Here is a 17,612-nt window from a genome sequence, read left to right as displayed (position 1 = left end):
GGTTTTATAAACACTTCAGATGTCTTTATGCTTTATATTTCACTTATGTCTGCAATCCAGTAAGCTAAATACTATAAGAGTTCTCTCGGTATTCTCTGTGTTTCTGTTAGGATACTTTACCACAGCTTTATGTAAATTGATACTGTGATGGCTTTGCAGAGTAATGAATCTCTATACTTGGAAATATTAAAGCATAGTGCTTGTGATTTATGTTATTTCTTACTTCTCTCATTTCTTGTGCATTATTCCTATCTACATACCTCTGTATGCTGTTGTTGCATTGCTGCCCTGAGTGCTGTTCTTGCTCTCTTCACAGTTGCATATTCTTTTTGTTTTGCATTGCTTTAAAAGTATCTACATTTTCACAAGTTTAATACTGCATCTTTGTAAAATGCCAGAGGTTGCAAGGAACTCATAGGATACACCATGAATAATGCAGAGAAGTGGCTCCTTTCCAGCACTCTTCTGTTGTAATCAATTAGAAAATATATTGTCTGTCAGTTTTTGACATTTGAAAACCTGGTGCATTCCTGGAGTTCAAGTTCAATATTTGAAGTGTACAGCAAGCATACCTTTGGATCTGCAATTAATATTACCCTTCCTGCACTATAAAGCTAGAGAGTTGGCCAATCAGATCATGATTTTGCCCTGGGCATCTTAGGTCAATAAGTAGAAGGAAATTCCTCAGAGCCAAAGAATTCTGTCCAATCATTATCTAAAGAAATGGAAGGAATGAGCAAACACACTGGGCTGTTAGCAGCAAGGTATAGCTTTTTCTTTGAATAGAAAGTTGCTTGTTCCTCCTATATTCATTATATTGGCAGCATAAATGTGCAGTTTGCTCTGAGATATGAATAGGTATTGGAAAAACTATTGACAAAAATCCAAGAAACCTGTAAAAGTAAAATATGTAGTAATATTTTTCAGAGATACTAAAAAGAAAGTTATTTGCTGACTATTTTTAGCACTATTTTTTCAAACTTCTTGTAGTCTTAAATTGCTAGGTTGTAGCCACTCTATTTATAAAGAAATCAGCTGTGTGAATATAATCAATCTCCTTTTAAATGCTAGCTGATCTTTGAAGCGTCCTGCAATCCGAGCATGCTTTACTCTAGGGACAAAAAGGTCTCTAGACAAAAGATTACTGAACAGGTTAAGATCCTGAAAAGTATGAATACTGTACTCAATGTCAATACTGAGATGGGTGGGAATAAAGTGGCAGCACTAATAAACCTGAATACGTAATCCCAATCAGGTGCTACTTTGTTTGAATTCATTGAAAGTTAAGCGTTTTCTCCTTTCATTAGGAGCTTGTCCAGTAGTAGAAATAGGAAATTCAGTTCTCCAGCTTGACAGGATTTTAACCCACAAATGACGTAGCTCAGAGTCCATGTTTAACCATCAAACTATATGGGAAGCTGAGTGAGATGATCCCTTTCTCCTCCTGAAACAGAAGCCAGGATGTGCTGCCCTGAATGTGAGACTGGGCAGGAAGGAGCCACAACATATCCTAAATTGCTAAAGCCATGAGCGGGGCTTCAGGTCTCAGTTGCTTGGGTTTTCCTTGAGTTTCATTTCTATTAATCCAGTGGTTTCCTACTCTAAATGTGTAAGCTGTCTCAGAGGTGTGCATTCCAGTCTGAGGGTGTGTTCAGGGTGATGCAAGATAGTAGTGGTTGCATTGCATTGGTTCATATTTGCCTTGTGATATATACAATATGTATCCTGCATGTGCAATTACCTGAGCAGCCTTATTTACAATAGCCTCTTTCTTTTATCTGCTTGTTACAAGGAATTTATGTCTTTGTGGTGTATTGAATGATGTGAAATCTTGAAACACTTCTGGTTTTAATGCATAATTATTACATATGTTTTTATATAATTTAAAACAATTAATCTCAGTCAAGAGAGATGGAGTCAGGTTTCCTAGAGAAGTATTGTTTTCTTAATCTTAACTGTTTGAGGTTCCCCTAATATTTCAAATGCTGGGGCACTTAAATACAAATATAATGCCTACAATTAGTGTAATTAGGCAAAATAAATAGTAAATTGCTAATTTTATGCTAAAAATTGAACTGCAATGGATAGCAGCTGACAAGCTTTTAAAGTAGCAGAAGTAGGGAACAGCAGATGGGTTATTTGAGGAGTGCAAGCATGTTATTTTAATGTTAAGTACACTCAAAAAGGAAAGGCATATGGTAACAGGTTTGAAGACAACTGAAGACTTAGTTCACAGTTTAAACATTTACATTTCTTGAAGTGTGATGAAAATTTTTTTTTCTTCCAAGAATATTTCACAGAAGCATCAGGCCAATATGTCATTCCTCTGAAAACTATTAAATCTTTGCTTCCTGACCCTCAAGGGCTCTTTTGAGCTGCATTAGATTTCCCAGAATCACAGGACCTTTTAACATTTCTCTCAGTTCAGTGAGTAAAAAACTTGTTTCCTTCTTGGAAACGTCCAGGTGGGCATAAAAAAGAGCTGGTTAGTACAGGCAGTGTAGGATTATACACATACACAAAATGTTTTGTGGGACAGGAAGAGGTTTATCAACTGAAGGAAACAGACTACCCTGTTCTGCTTTCCCAAGGTCAGTTGTAGTTGCACTGCAGAATGTGGTGCTGGAAAAACTTGTGCTTTTGTGGGTTTTTTCCCTTGATAAATAGAGCACTGGGAATTATTTGAGGAAAGGGTGATAATATAAGATTGGACAAGAAGTAGTGATGTTCTATGCTTGCCAAAATCATGCCTTTCAGGTTTATGAATGCATTCTTGCCAATATTTGACAACATGAATTTTCAAATTAATTAAATTTTGATCCTGTTTATATTGGGAGTTAAATGAATTAGTTCTCAGGAATGATTTTTCTGTAAGTCATGAAACACAGTATCATTTGCTTGTGTTCTTTTTATTCTGGGCTCTTCTATCTCACTCCCCCACCCTTCTTCCCCTTTGGTTGTTGTTATATGCTTTTACTGAATGGTCCATTAAAAAAGACATTGTTGATAGGTAGATATTACTTTATATAACAAATTGGTCATTGGCCTCAGGGTCTTACCCCTGAATTATGTTTGCTAGGCTGTAGGTTATTTGAAACTTGATTGAAAGAATCCCAGTTTGGGTCATGAGCTGGATGCTGCAGGGAATTCAGGGCAGGCAAACAAAAAGTTTTCAAGTATAACTAATTTGTTCTGGCTTTAGTCAGAAGCTATCTTCATTATAGTTTAGAGATCTACATTTTCTTAAGGACATAGAGTTCATAATATGGAATACAGTATACATACACTGCACCAAAAATCACACATCTGACTGCTTTGGGAACAAATATATGGGGAATTATAGGGTGCAAGGAAGGCCATCCAATGGATACCAAACATACCTATTCATGATTTTCACAAAATTGTGTTATTTTGGGGCTTGAGGGCTGGTTTTGTTGCTTCTTATGCTTTTTTGAGAGTCATGCTTCAAATAGCAGTCTGAGCAGTCTATTTTTACTTCATCCATGTTTCTGTGTGTATATGGGCTTCCCAGTACTTGGGATCTGTGCAGCCAGTGTTGGAGAAGGTTTAGTGACTGATTGAGAAACAGTTCAGGACATTTATTTTTTTATTAAGCTGAATGTTTTCCTGGAGATTTAAAAAAACTAGATTTGTTTGCTTGACCTATTGTTGCCAGTGTTGGGCATTTAGTGATTTCAAGGTACTTAAAAATGATGATTTTTCATGTTTTATAATGAACTATTTATATTTATGTCTTTCCTGATAATGGAACTTTCCTTGAATAGACAGTAGACTGTGCAGCAGCTCACTTTGCAATTGCAGAAGACACCTCTATAAGTTTAAGTTTATTCCTGTACTTTGATGATCATGGTTGCATCTAAGATCACTGAATGAATAAAAACATCCTTTATAAATTTATATGTCTTTCATAGTCTGTCCAGTTTCATTTGTCATTCTCCCTGTAGGTTGAATTTTTACAATTGTGTCATTTTGTGTTTTGCTGATGAGGCAGGTATTTGAGAGTGGAGTAATGTGCAACTAGCTATAAGCTTTCTACAGCAAGTTTTAAAGGGACAGCTGTCAAAACTGGATGCTTGAATTAATAGTTTGAGGCCAGGAGGATCAAATCTTAAACCCCTTGACTGTCTATATGTTAGAAGTTCCTACATTTGCTTTACTTTTTATATTAATATAGGTTTAGCTAAAGCGTCCCTTCCAGAGACCTTCAGTCTTGATAAGAGCACATCAAAACCTGGAGAAACCATTGTAGCATGTGGTGGCTTGTTTCAGTGTTGGAGTTGCACTCTTCATTAAGACTGCATTTTTGTTTTTAATTTCAGTTGATCCCTGCTTGGTTTCTTTCCAGCCGTTGGTTTTTATATCATAATTTGCTAATCCCGCTGCAATCCTGGTGACTCCACTCTTTTGATGGTAGCTTTTGTAAGAAGACCACCTCCCAACATCCTTTCTGATAAGAACATCATGGTACTTACTGGCAGTAAGGGCATGTTCTCCAGCCTTTCAGTTATGCCTTGCAATGTAGCCAGTTTTCATCACATGTGAGACAGAACTGCATCCAATATTTCAATAACATTTATTACATCATTACACAGAGAAGCACCTGCATCACATCTCTTGGGAAAGGTTGTGTTAATTACTTTGAGCATAATTGCTTCACTGGGGACTTTGATTCAACTACCTGTTTGCTGGCATCCTTATTTGCCTCTTGGTTAGTTATTTTTATGATATGTTTCCACATATAGATTGCAAAGACACATGTATTTGTTCCAATACCTATATATTTAATTTTTAAAAAGAAATTTGGCCTGACAGCTGTTAAGCCATGCTGCTGAGCAGTTTCTTCATGAAGTTTCCTACTGTGTTTTATAAGGATCTTTTCATTAGGAGGTATATTACTTGTAAATTAGAGTCCTGTTGGATTCAATTGAAATTCTCAAGTAAAGAATTCTAAGGCAGTCAGCCCTACCTTCTCCTTCTAAAAGAAGCTATCAATTTGCAGACAGTAAACCATTGTCAAAATCTGGATTGTGAATGAGATAAACACTGGGAACTTCAGGATTTTCTTCTAATTTTAGCTTTTTTCTTCTAAACTATTCATTTATGAGTAATGACAAGGATTTTAGAAGGGCATTTGCTCACAGCATGTACTGACACAGAGAAAACTGACCATGCCAAGGTTTGGCTTCCCTCCTACTTCCTCATTTCTTATGGTTCCTGTCAGTCATCAGAAGTTTTCCTATGTATGTAATTGTTGAGTGCGAGGAATGACTTGCTAACACTTTTTCTGGAAAGGTCAATAGATTTAAATTCTTGCAAATAATCAATTTTGAATAATATTTGTTCCACCTTAATTTTGTGCATTCTGTGTACTGCTTTCCCACTTCAATTATTCTGTGGGGTCTCAAAGTTAACCTGCTTTAATTTGCACAAGCAGTTGACACTATCACAGTTTGTTACAGAAGGACACCAAACTGTATGAAGTATGCAGGTGAATGTGAGCTCTACATCACCATATTTACTTTTTCCCTTAAATTCAGATAATCTGAAGTCTACATTGTCTGTTAAAAAGAGTTTATTTTCAGAGTTCAGTATCTTTAGCATTACATTCTGCATCATCCTTTTTGTGTTTTTTTTTTTTTTTAGCGCAGAATTATTGTCAAACTAGTTAGTCTAGGATTTTACAAGTCATGAGATTAGACTCGGTGATGGAGTTTTTTGGGGGTGTTGTTTCTTTGATAGTTTTTGTGGGGGTTGGTTTTTAAGGGGGTTTTCTTTGTTTTTTTAATATAGTGCTTGGTTTAAAAGCCAGAACTTCTTTTGAATTCTTCTAGCATTGGAGGATTTGAAGTTGTGGGATATATCAAATAAGCACTTAAAAGTGAAAAATGCAGTATTATATAACTCCACACAGAACTGATATTTGCCACCTTTCTTTTATGCTCTCATAAGTAACAGACTATATATCAGAACTGATTATATATAAAGTTTATTATTCCAGTTAAGCTGTTATATAAATTGATGTGGTTTTCCAGGAGATCAGACTGTGGTTTGATACTTTGTGTGGCTTGTTTGTTGCTTGTACCCATATTTATGGGACTGCCAGCATATTAATTATTTCCTAACATTTTTAATAATTGATTGTTATGTAAAAAATACTGTTAGCTGAAGTTACTCTCAGCAAACTCTTCAATTATTTAAAATGGTTCTCTTAAAACTTACTAAGTTTATTCAAAGTAGGTTAAACATAAACCAAAGTAGTTGCATTTTTAATCCTGCATTCTAAACAAGGAGATTTGATGCATTCTTTTAAATTTTCTTTTCCTAGGGTGGTTCTTAGGTTTCCCAGCAAGGCTTTTGGTGTTTTACACTTTAATTTTCAATGCACATACTTTTAAGTGTTATATACAATTCTTTATTATTTTCTTCAAGCTCTGAACAATGTAAATAATTTGTATAATAAGAGAATAATAATGAAATTTGCTTCCAACACTAACTGAAAATAGAGCATTCTGATCAGTTTTGATCAGGATATGGGGAAATGGACTCCTCAAAAGAAGTCTAGTGGAAATAGAAGTTTCCTGTAGGATGTTGCTTAGTCTGAGGGGCTTTAGGGAGATTCCTGATTTCTACTGCATTGAGTGACAAGGCTGTAGCAGGCAGGTCTGGGGAAGCATCACAGTGTGTCACGTTGCTTGATTTGAAGAAAAGATCACAGAATGTAAGGCAGGTCTCATCCATGCAGTAGTGAATTAAATACAGATATCCAACTATGGCTGATCCAAGCCCTTGTGCTCTAACAGTGCACAGCAGCTTGTGGAAATTGGTGACTTGATCCCAAAAGCAAAAAAGCAGGTTTTAAAATGATGCTTGAGGTGAGCAGTATCTGTTCACTGCAATAGCCAGGATTTTTCAGCATTAGTAGTATTACTTGTCACAAAGCAAAGCTCAGTCTTCCATACTTCAGATATTTGTTTCATTCAACAGATTAGAAATACCTTCAATAGCTTAAGCCAGTATTGGACCAATTAACTTCTCTTGATCTCCTGACATTGTAACAGAGTTGCTATGGAAGAAAATTGGTGATTGCAGCATTTTCAAAAAGTGAAACGGAATGGATGAGAATTAGGACAACAATTCTATTTTGGAGATTCATAAATTCTTTGCTACAAATTACACTGGTTGGATGGTAAAGAAAGCTTGAGATCATGGATTAATAGATTAGTTTGCACTGATTAGGCAATACAGTAGCAGCCAGAACCTTAGATAATATAAGGCCCCATTATTATAGTGGTCCTATCTGTAATATTTTCATGAACTTACCAGTTGTATTTTAAGAAGTTTGGTTATTTATTTGCACCACCTCTTCTGTGGTGAAGACAAAACAAACTGTGAGAAAGCAATCTTTTCTACAACCTAATTATAAATTAGGAGACCTGATTCCCACCCTTAGTGTTTTAGTAGTCTGAATGGCCTTTTATATATACTTGTTTTTGTGGAAACAATTTCCTCTAGATAAATTGTTCTTTTCCCTTCCTGCTGCTTGTCTCATCTATATTTATAGAAAGAATTTGTACTTCTTCTTGGCTTTTTTTTTTCTGCTAGACTGACTAAATGAAGTATTTTTTGTACTGTGTAGTTTGCAGTAAACCCTTACAGCCTCTGTGCAGCTGCTCCAATTTGAAATTCCTCAAGTGTGTGAGTTTTTTAGCTGTTCCAATGAGAATTACATATAACATTCCAGGTGTGCTCTCACTGGGATATTGTACAATGTCACTGTGTCTTTCTCCTTCTGTTCCAATGGGTAGTCCCTGAATTGCACCTGGCCTCTTCACAGCTCTCTTACCTTGATGAGCCCAGCTGATAGGCAGCTCTGGTTTGGAATAATGGTTACATGGGTTGTTTAATGCTCCTTCCCTCCTGGCAAAATCATTGGCAATATAGATGCTCTTCCCCACTCATTCCAGAAGTGATATTTTCTTTGAAGTTTTGCTTTGAAAAGGACAATCCTATGCATCATTGTTTCCATAATTCTGAGAAATGGAATATTTTTGACTGCCTTAACTTTAGTCATTCTTAAAGGGTTCCTATTCTCCCTTTGTCATAGTTTTCATATCTCAGACAACATATGTAAAGATTATGGTGAAGGTTGGGGTTCATTCCTGAATATTCCTCCCCATTTAGTAAACACATTTTCTCCTTTTTCCTACTTTGATACAAAAAAGCCTTAAAATACTATAATTTTAGTGTACTACTATTCAAGTGTTTGCTTTTTACTAATGTACATAAGATGCAGCTTTTTGTGTAGCTCTTTTGTCCCCTGCCTGTCTCATGTTGTTCTTGGTAGGATCTCTGCACATTTCTGATGTCTTACTTGCACATCTTCTCAATGATTAGCTTGTCACACGTGGAGTTTTACCCATTCAACTTGAGACACAGATCCTTAAATACTTGAGCATCCTTGTGTTAAACACCAGGCTTCTGCTGTATCTTGGATGTCTTTGCTAACCTTCACTATCAAGTTATTTGTCACTGACATTCAAAGACCTAATTATAAACCTGTTTGGAATTTTTCATTCTTTATTTAAATAAAAATCCAGTAATGTGTGGATTAGGTTATGAGCAGCTGTTTTATAATATCCTCATTAGTTAGTGAGAACAGTCTTCAAATAATGGAGTCATTTGCTGCTTCAGTAGCTGTTTCATAAATTTATCAGCTATTAGCTCCAAGAATAACTAAGTCTTTCCACTTAAGAGTTTGATTTGTTCTTCATTTTGTGTCTGGGTAATTAGTCTACTAAAATGATACAATTGACTTTATTTTTAGCTATGTTAAAGATCTGCATCCATAGAAAACTCTGTTGCTGGAACAAATGGCCTATTCGTCTGTCTTTGAAAGAACCTGTTTTACCAACTTCCCTTCCCCAAAGAATTTGACCCAAACACATTTCTGTTCTTATCTGTTGTATTTATTATACATCTCTGACACACCTTGTTCTACTCTTAATTTCTTTTTTGAATATTGTTTTTTCTTCAGTACTTCTATTCTTAATGGAGTGCTATTCCACCACGTGCCAGTAGTTTAAATTTCTGATTGTCAAACAGGCACAAACAGATAATGATGCTCATAAAATATACAGCTTAATTTTTATCATCCTATCACTTGGTAGTTTTTATCTATTCTTCATCATTTTAGTAGTGTATCAAAACTTCTTGTAAGGTTTAAAATTCTCTGTGTCTGTAATGCAGGCTGTATTCCAGAAGACCTGTTTTCACAGATGCTTGAAGTTGACCTTTCAGAAGATCTTTTTTCAGATAACCTACCTCTTGGTTTCTAAAACTTTCCTGGTAATACTTGTCCCTGAGCTGCTTATACCTCCAGCCATGTTTCAAAGGAACTTGATAAAATGAAGGTAATATGAGGCACCTCTTTGTCACATAGTGTTCCTTCTTTCTGTTGCCTCCTTCCTCGTCCCTTCCTTCCCCCATTTGTCAGGTATGCGTAGTTGGCAGGTTTTAATTTTATTATTAACATCATGATTCAGTTTTCTGAGGTGTCTTAGTTCTTTTAAGATTTATAGTCCAAATATTAATTTGGTCCAGGGAAGCTGCTCTAGGTGGCTTTATAAATGCAACCTTTTCTACTCACTAGATTATTTTTTCTATAGTGTGGATTATTCTACACCAGTGTACTTTATTTATTAGATACGATGTCCTAGCCTTTCTTTATTAGAATTGTGAATATTTTTCCATCATATACTCAGTTTGTTGTTTGTATTTTGGAAACCCTCTCCTGTTGACTCCCATAATGCACAAGAAACAGGAATGATGTTGCAACATGTGCATCCAAAACCACCAAACTGATGTGTTGCTTTTATTCTTATACAAGTGTATTTGTCTTCTGCTGTTTTGACGTTGAATCCTACACAAGTAGCCCAGGTTCAAACATTTTTGTTGCACTGATTCCTGTTATGTTGTACTTGTGTTTTTAAGTAGTTTCTTAATAACCAAATCCCCTCCCTTTCTATCCCCTGCTCCATTTTTCCTTTTAAATTTTGCTTGTTGAATCTTAACATTTTGCTGACCCTGTGCCTTCCCTCTGCTACAAAATTCCTAAAATTCTTAAATGCCTGAATATTGTTAATGGAAATTCAGTCTATTGGTACACTGTACATAATACAGTATATATTATGATTATTGACTCTAGAATGACTTGCAAATTCAGTGCTTCTGAACTGATTATGTTCCATAACTTTTCTAAAATGCTTTATGATCACAAATTTTAAGAAATTGAGCGTCTCTAGGCTCTTCAAACTGTCAAATGTACCATCTTACAGAGAAGAAGGAAAGGGGTTGTATGAGACATATTCCTGTGATTTTGATTTCAGGTTTTGATGCCTAGGTCTTGGTCTTTGGATGAGGCTTGCATGTGCATATGTTAAGGATAGAGTAGATGAGGGGAGTGTGCAGGAAGGAGGATGTTGTGTGTCATATTTCCTTCTCTTTTCAGTAAAATGACAGACAGAGGTGGACATGATTTTCTTTCAGTGATACAGTCACTGTTAAATGAGTATCTAGAGAGGATATTCCTGCCAAATGAAATGCAACTTCAAATTATCCATATATTCCCTTTATACTCAAATCCAGTTTACTGATAGGAAGAAGGCTAAGCTAGTATGACTGCTCTACATTACAGAGTGATTATACTGCTCTACATTCTTACAAGATATCAAGGGAGACTTCTTACGACCTTATGTACCTGGCAGGTACTCATTTTCTTGACTAACACAGCAAATTGCCTTTGGTTTACTCCTCAGTCCCACAATTCACACGTTGCACACTTAAGGTTGTGTGATTCACTTTTGGATTTTCATGCTGGGTAGTTTCTGCCAATGATGTTCAGTGCAATGCTGAAGATTTAACTACTATAACTTGATGTCATTTCTTATTCTTGAGAAAACTCTCTGCACTTCTCAGTTACTATTAGCAGCCTCCAAGTTTGTATTTGGGATAAGAAACTTCTGAGCTTTCACACATCCCCCCCTCTACACCCTTCTCAGTCTTCCCACGCAAACCATATGAGCAATCATATAAATTTTTCACTTAGTATGATTAAGGTTGCAGTAGAATAAAATGCCAAAGTACACCTGGGTTTTAAAACAGAAAGTAGGCTAACAGTTTTATATGCATGCTCTCCTCCTATATATGCTCTGTGCTCTTTAATCTGCGATTTTGCTAAAAATTGCCTTTAAATTAGTATTTTTCTAGTATTATCTGTTCCTAGGTGCTGTGCCTCCTATAAATGTGCCTAATAATGGACTAGCTCCTTTATTGTCACATTGTATATATATTCTTTAAATAACTGGGAAAGCTATCTAGGTTAATCTTGGTGAAGAGCCTGCAACTTGATACATCCTGTGGAATCCTGTGGTACTGTTAATTTCAGTATTGTCTTATAACTTTTTAAAAATTAAAATAAAAATCCTGTCACCTATTGGTTCTGTCCCTTTGAAAAAGGCATCTTGTAAAAGCACTGTTACTTTGATGGCATTAGATATTTATTGCAATTACTTCATTAAGCTTTAATTATTACTGTATTTGAAATTTAGTTTTTTCCAGTTTGGTGTGATGCTGTCTTTAAAAATATTTTTTCTTGAATAGGAATTGCTTTTCACTTCTTTTTCCTTTTCACTAGATTGCTGTTTACAAAAGTCAAATTGGAATCCCTATGCAGAGGCCCAGATGAAGCACTCCTTACCTGTAAACACATGCTCCAGATTTGGAAATCCTGCTACAATCTAACTAACCCAAGGTAAGATGCTGGAGAGTGCTGGGCTGCTCACTACCTTGCTTAGTAGCTTTTCAGGGCAATATTAGGTGTCAGAAGTCTTGCATTTACTTGTTTTGGTATTTCATATAAGCAAACAAATCCTCTGGAAATCTAGAGACTGAGGTTCAAGGACACCAGTTGATGGTCATGTGAATCTACCCAGGGTTGTATGAGGTAAATGCCAAAGCTACTAAATTCTGCAATGATAAAGACTGGTTATACAGATTGGGTAACTTGAATGAGTTACCCAGTTCTCAGTGTACTGGCATGGTCTTGTTTTGTTTCCTGATCAGGGTTGTAGTCTTTTATATTGGCTAGTGGAGAGAGAGCTGTAGTAGGAATTTAGTTCAAGGGTTTTCACTGAATAATATGTAAGAAGACAAGACATTCATTAGAACCATGGAAGCATCAGTGGTCACATGGATAGAAATTATGTGCTTGCATCATCAGCATGACTGTTTTTTTCAAGGGAGGTCTTGCTTATGAACCGATTTAGCTTCTTTGAAGGCATTAACAAATATATAAACATAAGTTTTATAGTCCTGTTTGGACTTCCAAAATGCTTTTGTGAAAGTCCTTTGCCATATCTATTTAGATAAGCTGTGAAACAAATGAGAAGGCCACTTCGCAGAAATCCATGCTGGCATTATTCAATATGTTTATCAACTACCTGGAGAAGGACACAAGCAGAATTTCCTGCTCTCTGGTTTGAAGGGTTGACAGCCTCTAGAGAAGAGATGCTACAGCAGAAGAGCTTTGTACCAGGTGGCATCAGATACCTGTGTAGCAGTATGATGGACGTTCAGTTTTTGCTGCACTTTGAGTCCAGTTACGTAAACACACGCATCTCTTTAAGAAGACTGAGAGAGTTGACCTAATGGCAGAAGAGGGCAAACTGCTTCTCTGCTTAGGGAGCTAGTGAGCATTCAGAGCAGCAAATATTGGAGGTGTGGCAGGAAAAGCCTGGGAGGGCACCTGAGTCAATCACAGCATATTGAGAGACCCTGACACTGCATTGTAGAGCAGGGAGCATCGCTCAGGTTACAGAAAGCAAATGTCAGCAACCAGAAAGGTTTGAGCTGAATCTTTCCAATTCAAAGTGACTGAATGTGGAGTAGGGGCCAGGGAGAAAATTTCTCTTCTAACCTAGTGGGTGGTGCTTTATTTTAGTTAGCTGGTTGTGTGTGTGGGCAGGCAGGGTTAAGAGTTTAGTATCAGAATACTGCACTTTGCAGAATAGCTACAGTTTCTGTGCAAGCCTAATTTCAGACTAGCTTTGTACTCCAACACATGTACTCCAACACAACTTTTCACCTTCCATCTCTGCTGTTATATCCTTTACACATATCAGGGCTCTAATCATAACTTGTCATTACTGCCTTGTTGTTCTTGTTCTTGTGCTAAGAGCTACTGTGCCATGTTAAACACACTTTAAGTAATACCTCCTTCAGACATCAGCAGGGACTGTGAAAACTTACTCTTGGCTGTGTCAGCTTCAAACAGCAGTGCTTGATAACTCTCCTTGGCACCATTCTCCTTCAAGAACATCTAAGTGGAAAAATTAGTGAGGATTACTTTTCATGTGATTTTTTTTTTTCATACTGATTTTTTTTATCTTGACATCTAAGTCTTTTCTTGAAGTTATGGTAGTGCATTAAAATCAAATTCAGAATGGAATGAACAGGAACTGTGGATAAGTGTCATGATAGAAGGAGCCAGATTTCCCAAATCACACATTCGGAGTTACATCAAGCAGTGAATGAGGATACCAAGTTGGAGTCTTCCTTTGGCTGGTCTGTGGGAAATGGAAGGACTGAGTATCTACAGATTGTATCACAGTGATCCAGATCCATCCAGCTCTTATCCAGGAGTAACAATTATCACTGAGACCTGAAATGCCACTGGGAAGTTCTGTTCACTCAGCTGCACTCCTCTTGTACAGAAGAGTGATGTTGTGAAAATGTTAATTTTTCAACCTTTGTTGTTTTAACACTGACTTCACTGACTTTGTTGCAAAGTGCCATTTGAAAATTATGTCTCCACTGGGAATAATGGAAGCCTTTTTTAAAAAAATTCTTTAAACCAGTAACAAAAGGTCTTTTAATATTTTTAAACCTTTTTATAATGTTGTTCTTCAAAGATTAAAGTATCTTTTATGCTTACTTGAAATATCTTTTTCTATTATGATTTAGACTGAGGACTAATTTGGTGTGTCTTTTTCCCAATAAGATAAGAATTTACTTTTTTGATAAGCTGTGGTTTATATTAAATATTTCTTCTGCAGTGAATCAGATTTAGTGGGAATATGAGTTTAGAGTCTCCAGTAATATTTTAATAATAAAAATAAATCACAAATATCTAGACATACCTTAAAAAGGGCCAAATGCAATACTGTGAATTACCTTTATTCAGTCAATATAGAACTTTTTTCTTTAATTGAAATACAAACTTTTGTCTCATAAGATGGTTAATATGAATTTTAAAATTATTTTGTGGTGCAAGGCTTGGAAGATTTAAGGGTTTGCCTTTAGTCTACTGCTTAAAATGCATTAGAAAATAGTTGAATTTTTTTCCACTTCATGGTTTGCATTTGAAAAAGGAACAAACCACAGTGCCAGTGCTGTGCTTAGAAGATATTGACAGTAGGTCTGACTCTACTTGTCAGCAACATTTGGCATGGGGTTGCATGTGGATTGAGGAAGTGATTACCACTGAAAATTTACACCAAGTGATGTAACAACTATAGCTGATAGTGTATGGCCCAGAAAGTTCCCCTCTGTTTCCTTGGATTTCTACAATGATGTCATTTTGTAAGGAAATAATGCAATAATGTCATGCTAATGCAAAATTTTAAGTCTATCGTTTTAGTAACAACTCTAAAAAGAGGGAGGGAATGATGTTTCACTGACTTTTGCAACTATTAAGAACTGTTGGGGGACTTCTTGCCATTAATTCAATCCAAATTCAGAAGGATGCAGTTGTAAAATTAAGGCAAATGGAGAGATGTTTTGAATTCCAGGCTTGCAGTTTAGATTGAAGTTTCTCAGGCTTTACTTTAAACTAGGAATTTCGTACAGTTTTTTCTCTTCAGAAGAATCAGACAAAAGATTGCACTCTGCTAAGTTGGGTTAGCAGTTCAACTGCTTTAAAGCTTAATTACTTTTAAGTTTGTGGGTGGTTTTTTTTTTTAAATGAGGTTTTAAAGAAAATATTAATTGATAATGAATAGTACTAGACTTAGCAATCCTAAAAATGAAATTACTGTATTAACCATAGAATGTTAAAGAAGGAATGCCCATATGTGCTTCCTTACACTTTACTGACAATGTGTCTCAATGCTTGCCTCATCTGAAGGAGGAAAAACACTTAGTTCTTCAGTCCCAGTTCTTGTGCTGAATTTTTAATAGTAGTTCTAGGAGCAGTTAGTTTTCCAGGAGGCATATCTACAAGGAGCCTGAGGGGCACATACTGATTTACTGTTAAAGTAGAAGTGCAGTACATTTGCCCACAGGTGCAGTCAGTAAAAATCACAGCTACGGCTTTGCTCCTGAGATGTTAGAAGTGTTCAAAATGGTTCTGCTATGCTGTTAGAGTCAAGTTGAACATTAGGCAGTTAATATGGATATGTGCATATATAAATAAAAAACAAACTGAAAACACAAAACTAAACCAGCCCTTTATAACATCTTTACCTAAAATTGGATGTCCTGGCTTTAGCCTTTCTATTCATTCCAGAGAAACTGTGGATTTTCAAACTTATATCTGCCTTCTCAGCTTTCTGTGAAACTTGTACCCCATATCATAGTCAAGGCACAATGGATTCTTTCTGTACAGGTGTTAGTTATGAATTAAATTAAAAGCCACTATTCCCTTTTTGGTTGTATTAATTATGAAAACAGAATTGCTGAAGTAAATAAAGATTTAATTTTGCTCAGCTTAATTCTGTTTTAATGCAACTGGCTTAACGCTCTGTGAGTGGTTAGTGGTGCTTGGTACTAAATTTGGTCATAGCAGTAACTTTTATAGCAAGAATCTTTGTGGGAGTAGGGCAGCATGCAACTTGTATATCAGTATATAATTTTGTATTTCAATAGCTTACAATTTCTGTACTTCATTACAGTGATTCTGGACGTGGGAGCAGCTTGTTAGACAGAGCTATTGCTGACAGACGACAGCTCAATACAATTACATTCCCAGATTTCAGTGATCCAGATACAGGTAAGAAATGCATATGAACAATAAAATAGGTTAAGTGATCTGCCCATAGCTAGATTTTCCATCAGTTTTTTTTTTTTTTTTTGATTTAGTAAAATGAAGTTATATTTTCATTATTGTCATATAAGTGAAAGTAGACATTGTGTGATATAAGATTTCTTTTTCTTGTTTTTAATTTATAAAGTACTTGCTGACCATGTTCTCTGTAAATTAAAATATCTATGGTATGGATCTTGCTGAGTTTAGTAGTATTTCCTTATGCAAGGGCTAAAAATTAGTATGCTGAACTACCCTACTTGCCAAAGTCCTGTGCTTTTTCGTTCATTCGATATTTGCGCATTTTTATTTAAAAGATAAATTCAAAAAAATTCAAAGAACTTTGAATCTCAAAAGAATCAAAAACATTGTTTTTATTAATTAAAATCTCAAATATATGTTAAAATATAATTACATGGGTGGCTAGGCTTACTGTGGACTTACTTTGACGTTATAAGCAAAATGTATTTGTCATAAATCAAACACTGTGGTATTTTTGCATACACATAAAAAATTGTGGTGCACAGATATGCCATATAAAAACTAATATTGTTACATGTCAGTAAATACTGACAATATATAATTTGCCTGTATTAATATATTCAGTTATCCCAGTGCAAACAAATATTCCTTAGAAATTAGGCAATCAAAAAGTACACGAGCCATGCATTCTGAGGAGATTGCAGAAGGAATTATCATGATGCTGCTAATTTTAAAACTTTTGCCATATCTTACTTGTGTTCTAAATATTGAATTTTCTTTTTTCTGGGTTTAAAACAACAAGAATGCTTTTCATGGGACCTTCCAGGGGATATTTCTGCTCAATCACTATTTGACACAAACACCTTCTAAGAAAGTATGCCAACCTATGAATTTGAGTACACTTGACCCATAAATTAAGACACATTGAAATGCGTACTGTACATCTAATATCACAATAGTGCAGTAGAGAAAAATCCAATTTAGTTATTTAACTTCTGAAAATTAAAATTTGATTGAATGTTCAATTTGAATATAAGGTAGTGTTCTTTGCTTGCTATAGTGCAAGCAGTTTTGATTGCAAAGATAAGGTTCAAGACCAGCAATATGATATGGAGTAATGAACATGGAATCCTCTGTCTTCTTGTATTTGTATAATTAAAAGGGGTAAGATAACATTGTATCATGCTGTGGTGATCATTCTATATTCTAGTCTAGCTGACTGTTTCGTTTTTAAGAGCATAACTATGTTTTATGGGTTTCATATATATAGATAGACATAACTATAGATAAAGTTTTATGCCTTCAAAAAAGTGCTTGTTGGAGATGGGTGTTGTGAAGGGTTTTTTGTGGTTAGTGATGGTTTTTGTTTGTTTCTTTTCCAGTGAGGACATATAGCTCTTGATTTATACCTTCAGGGTGTCCCATTGTATGCCTGCCATACTTGAGAGCACAGTAAATTGGTGCACTTTAAAGATTGCATAGTCCTCAATGCTTTTAAGGAAAGATGAACCCTCATTCAAAACAGTGAGCT

At 35.6% G+C, this 17,612-nt stretch overlaps 1 protein-coding gene across 2 annotated transcripts in view; it reads left to right on the top strand.

The window, feature by feature from the left end:
* The window catches only part of TTC7B (tetratricopeptide repeat domain 7B), a 117,874-nt gene that overhangs the window by 61,879 nt on the left and 38,383 nt on the right, over positions 1-17,612 (top strand). For both annotated transcript variants that reach the window (XM_054276056.1, XM_054276058.1), the window contains 2 exons: positions 11,714-11,830; positions 15,969-16,066. In XM_054276056.1, the coding sequence (XP_054132031.1) occupies positions 11,714-11,830; positions 15,969-16,066 (215 nt within the window). The remainder of the gene's footprint in view (positions 1-11,713; positions 11,831-15,968; positions 16,067-17,612) is intronic.

Source organism: Melozone crissalis, unplaced genomic scaffold (assembly GCF_028551555.1).
Source record: "Melozone crissalis strain CALT ecotype California unplaced genomic scaffold, PUWL_Pcris_2 ptg000018l_1, whole genome shotgun sequence".
NCBI classification, from domain to species: Eukaryota; Metazoa; Chordata; class Aves; order Passeriformes; family Passerellidae; genus Melozone; species Melozone crissalis.
The sequence above is the reverse complement of the archived record's forward strand: the minus strand, read 5'-3'. Positions and strand labels throughout refer to the sequence as shown.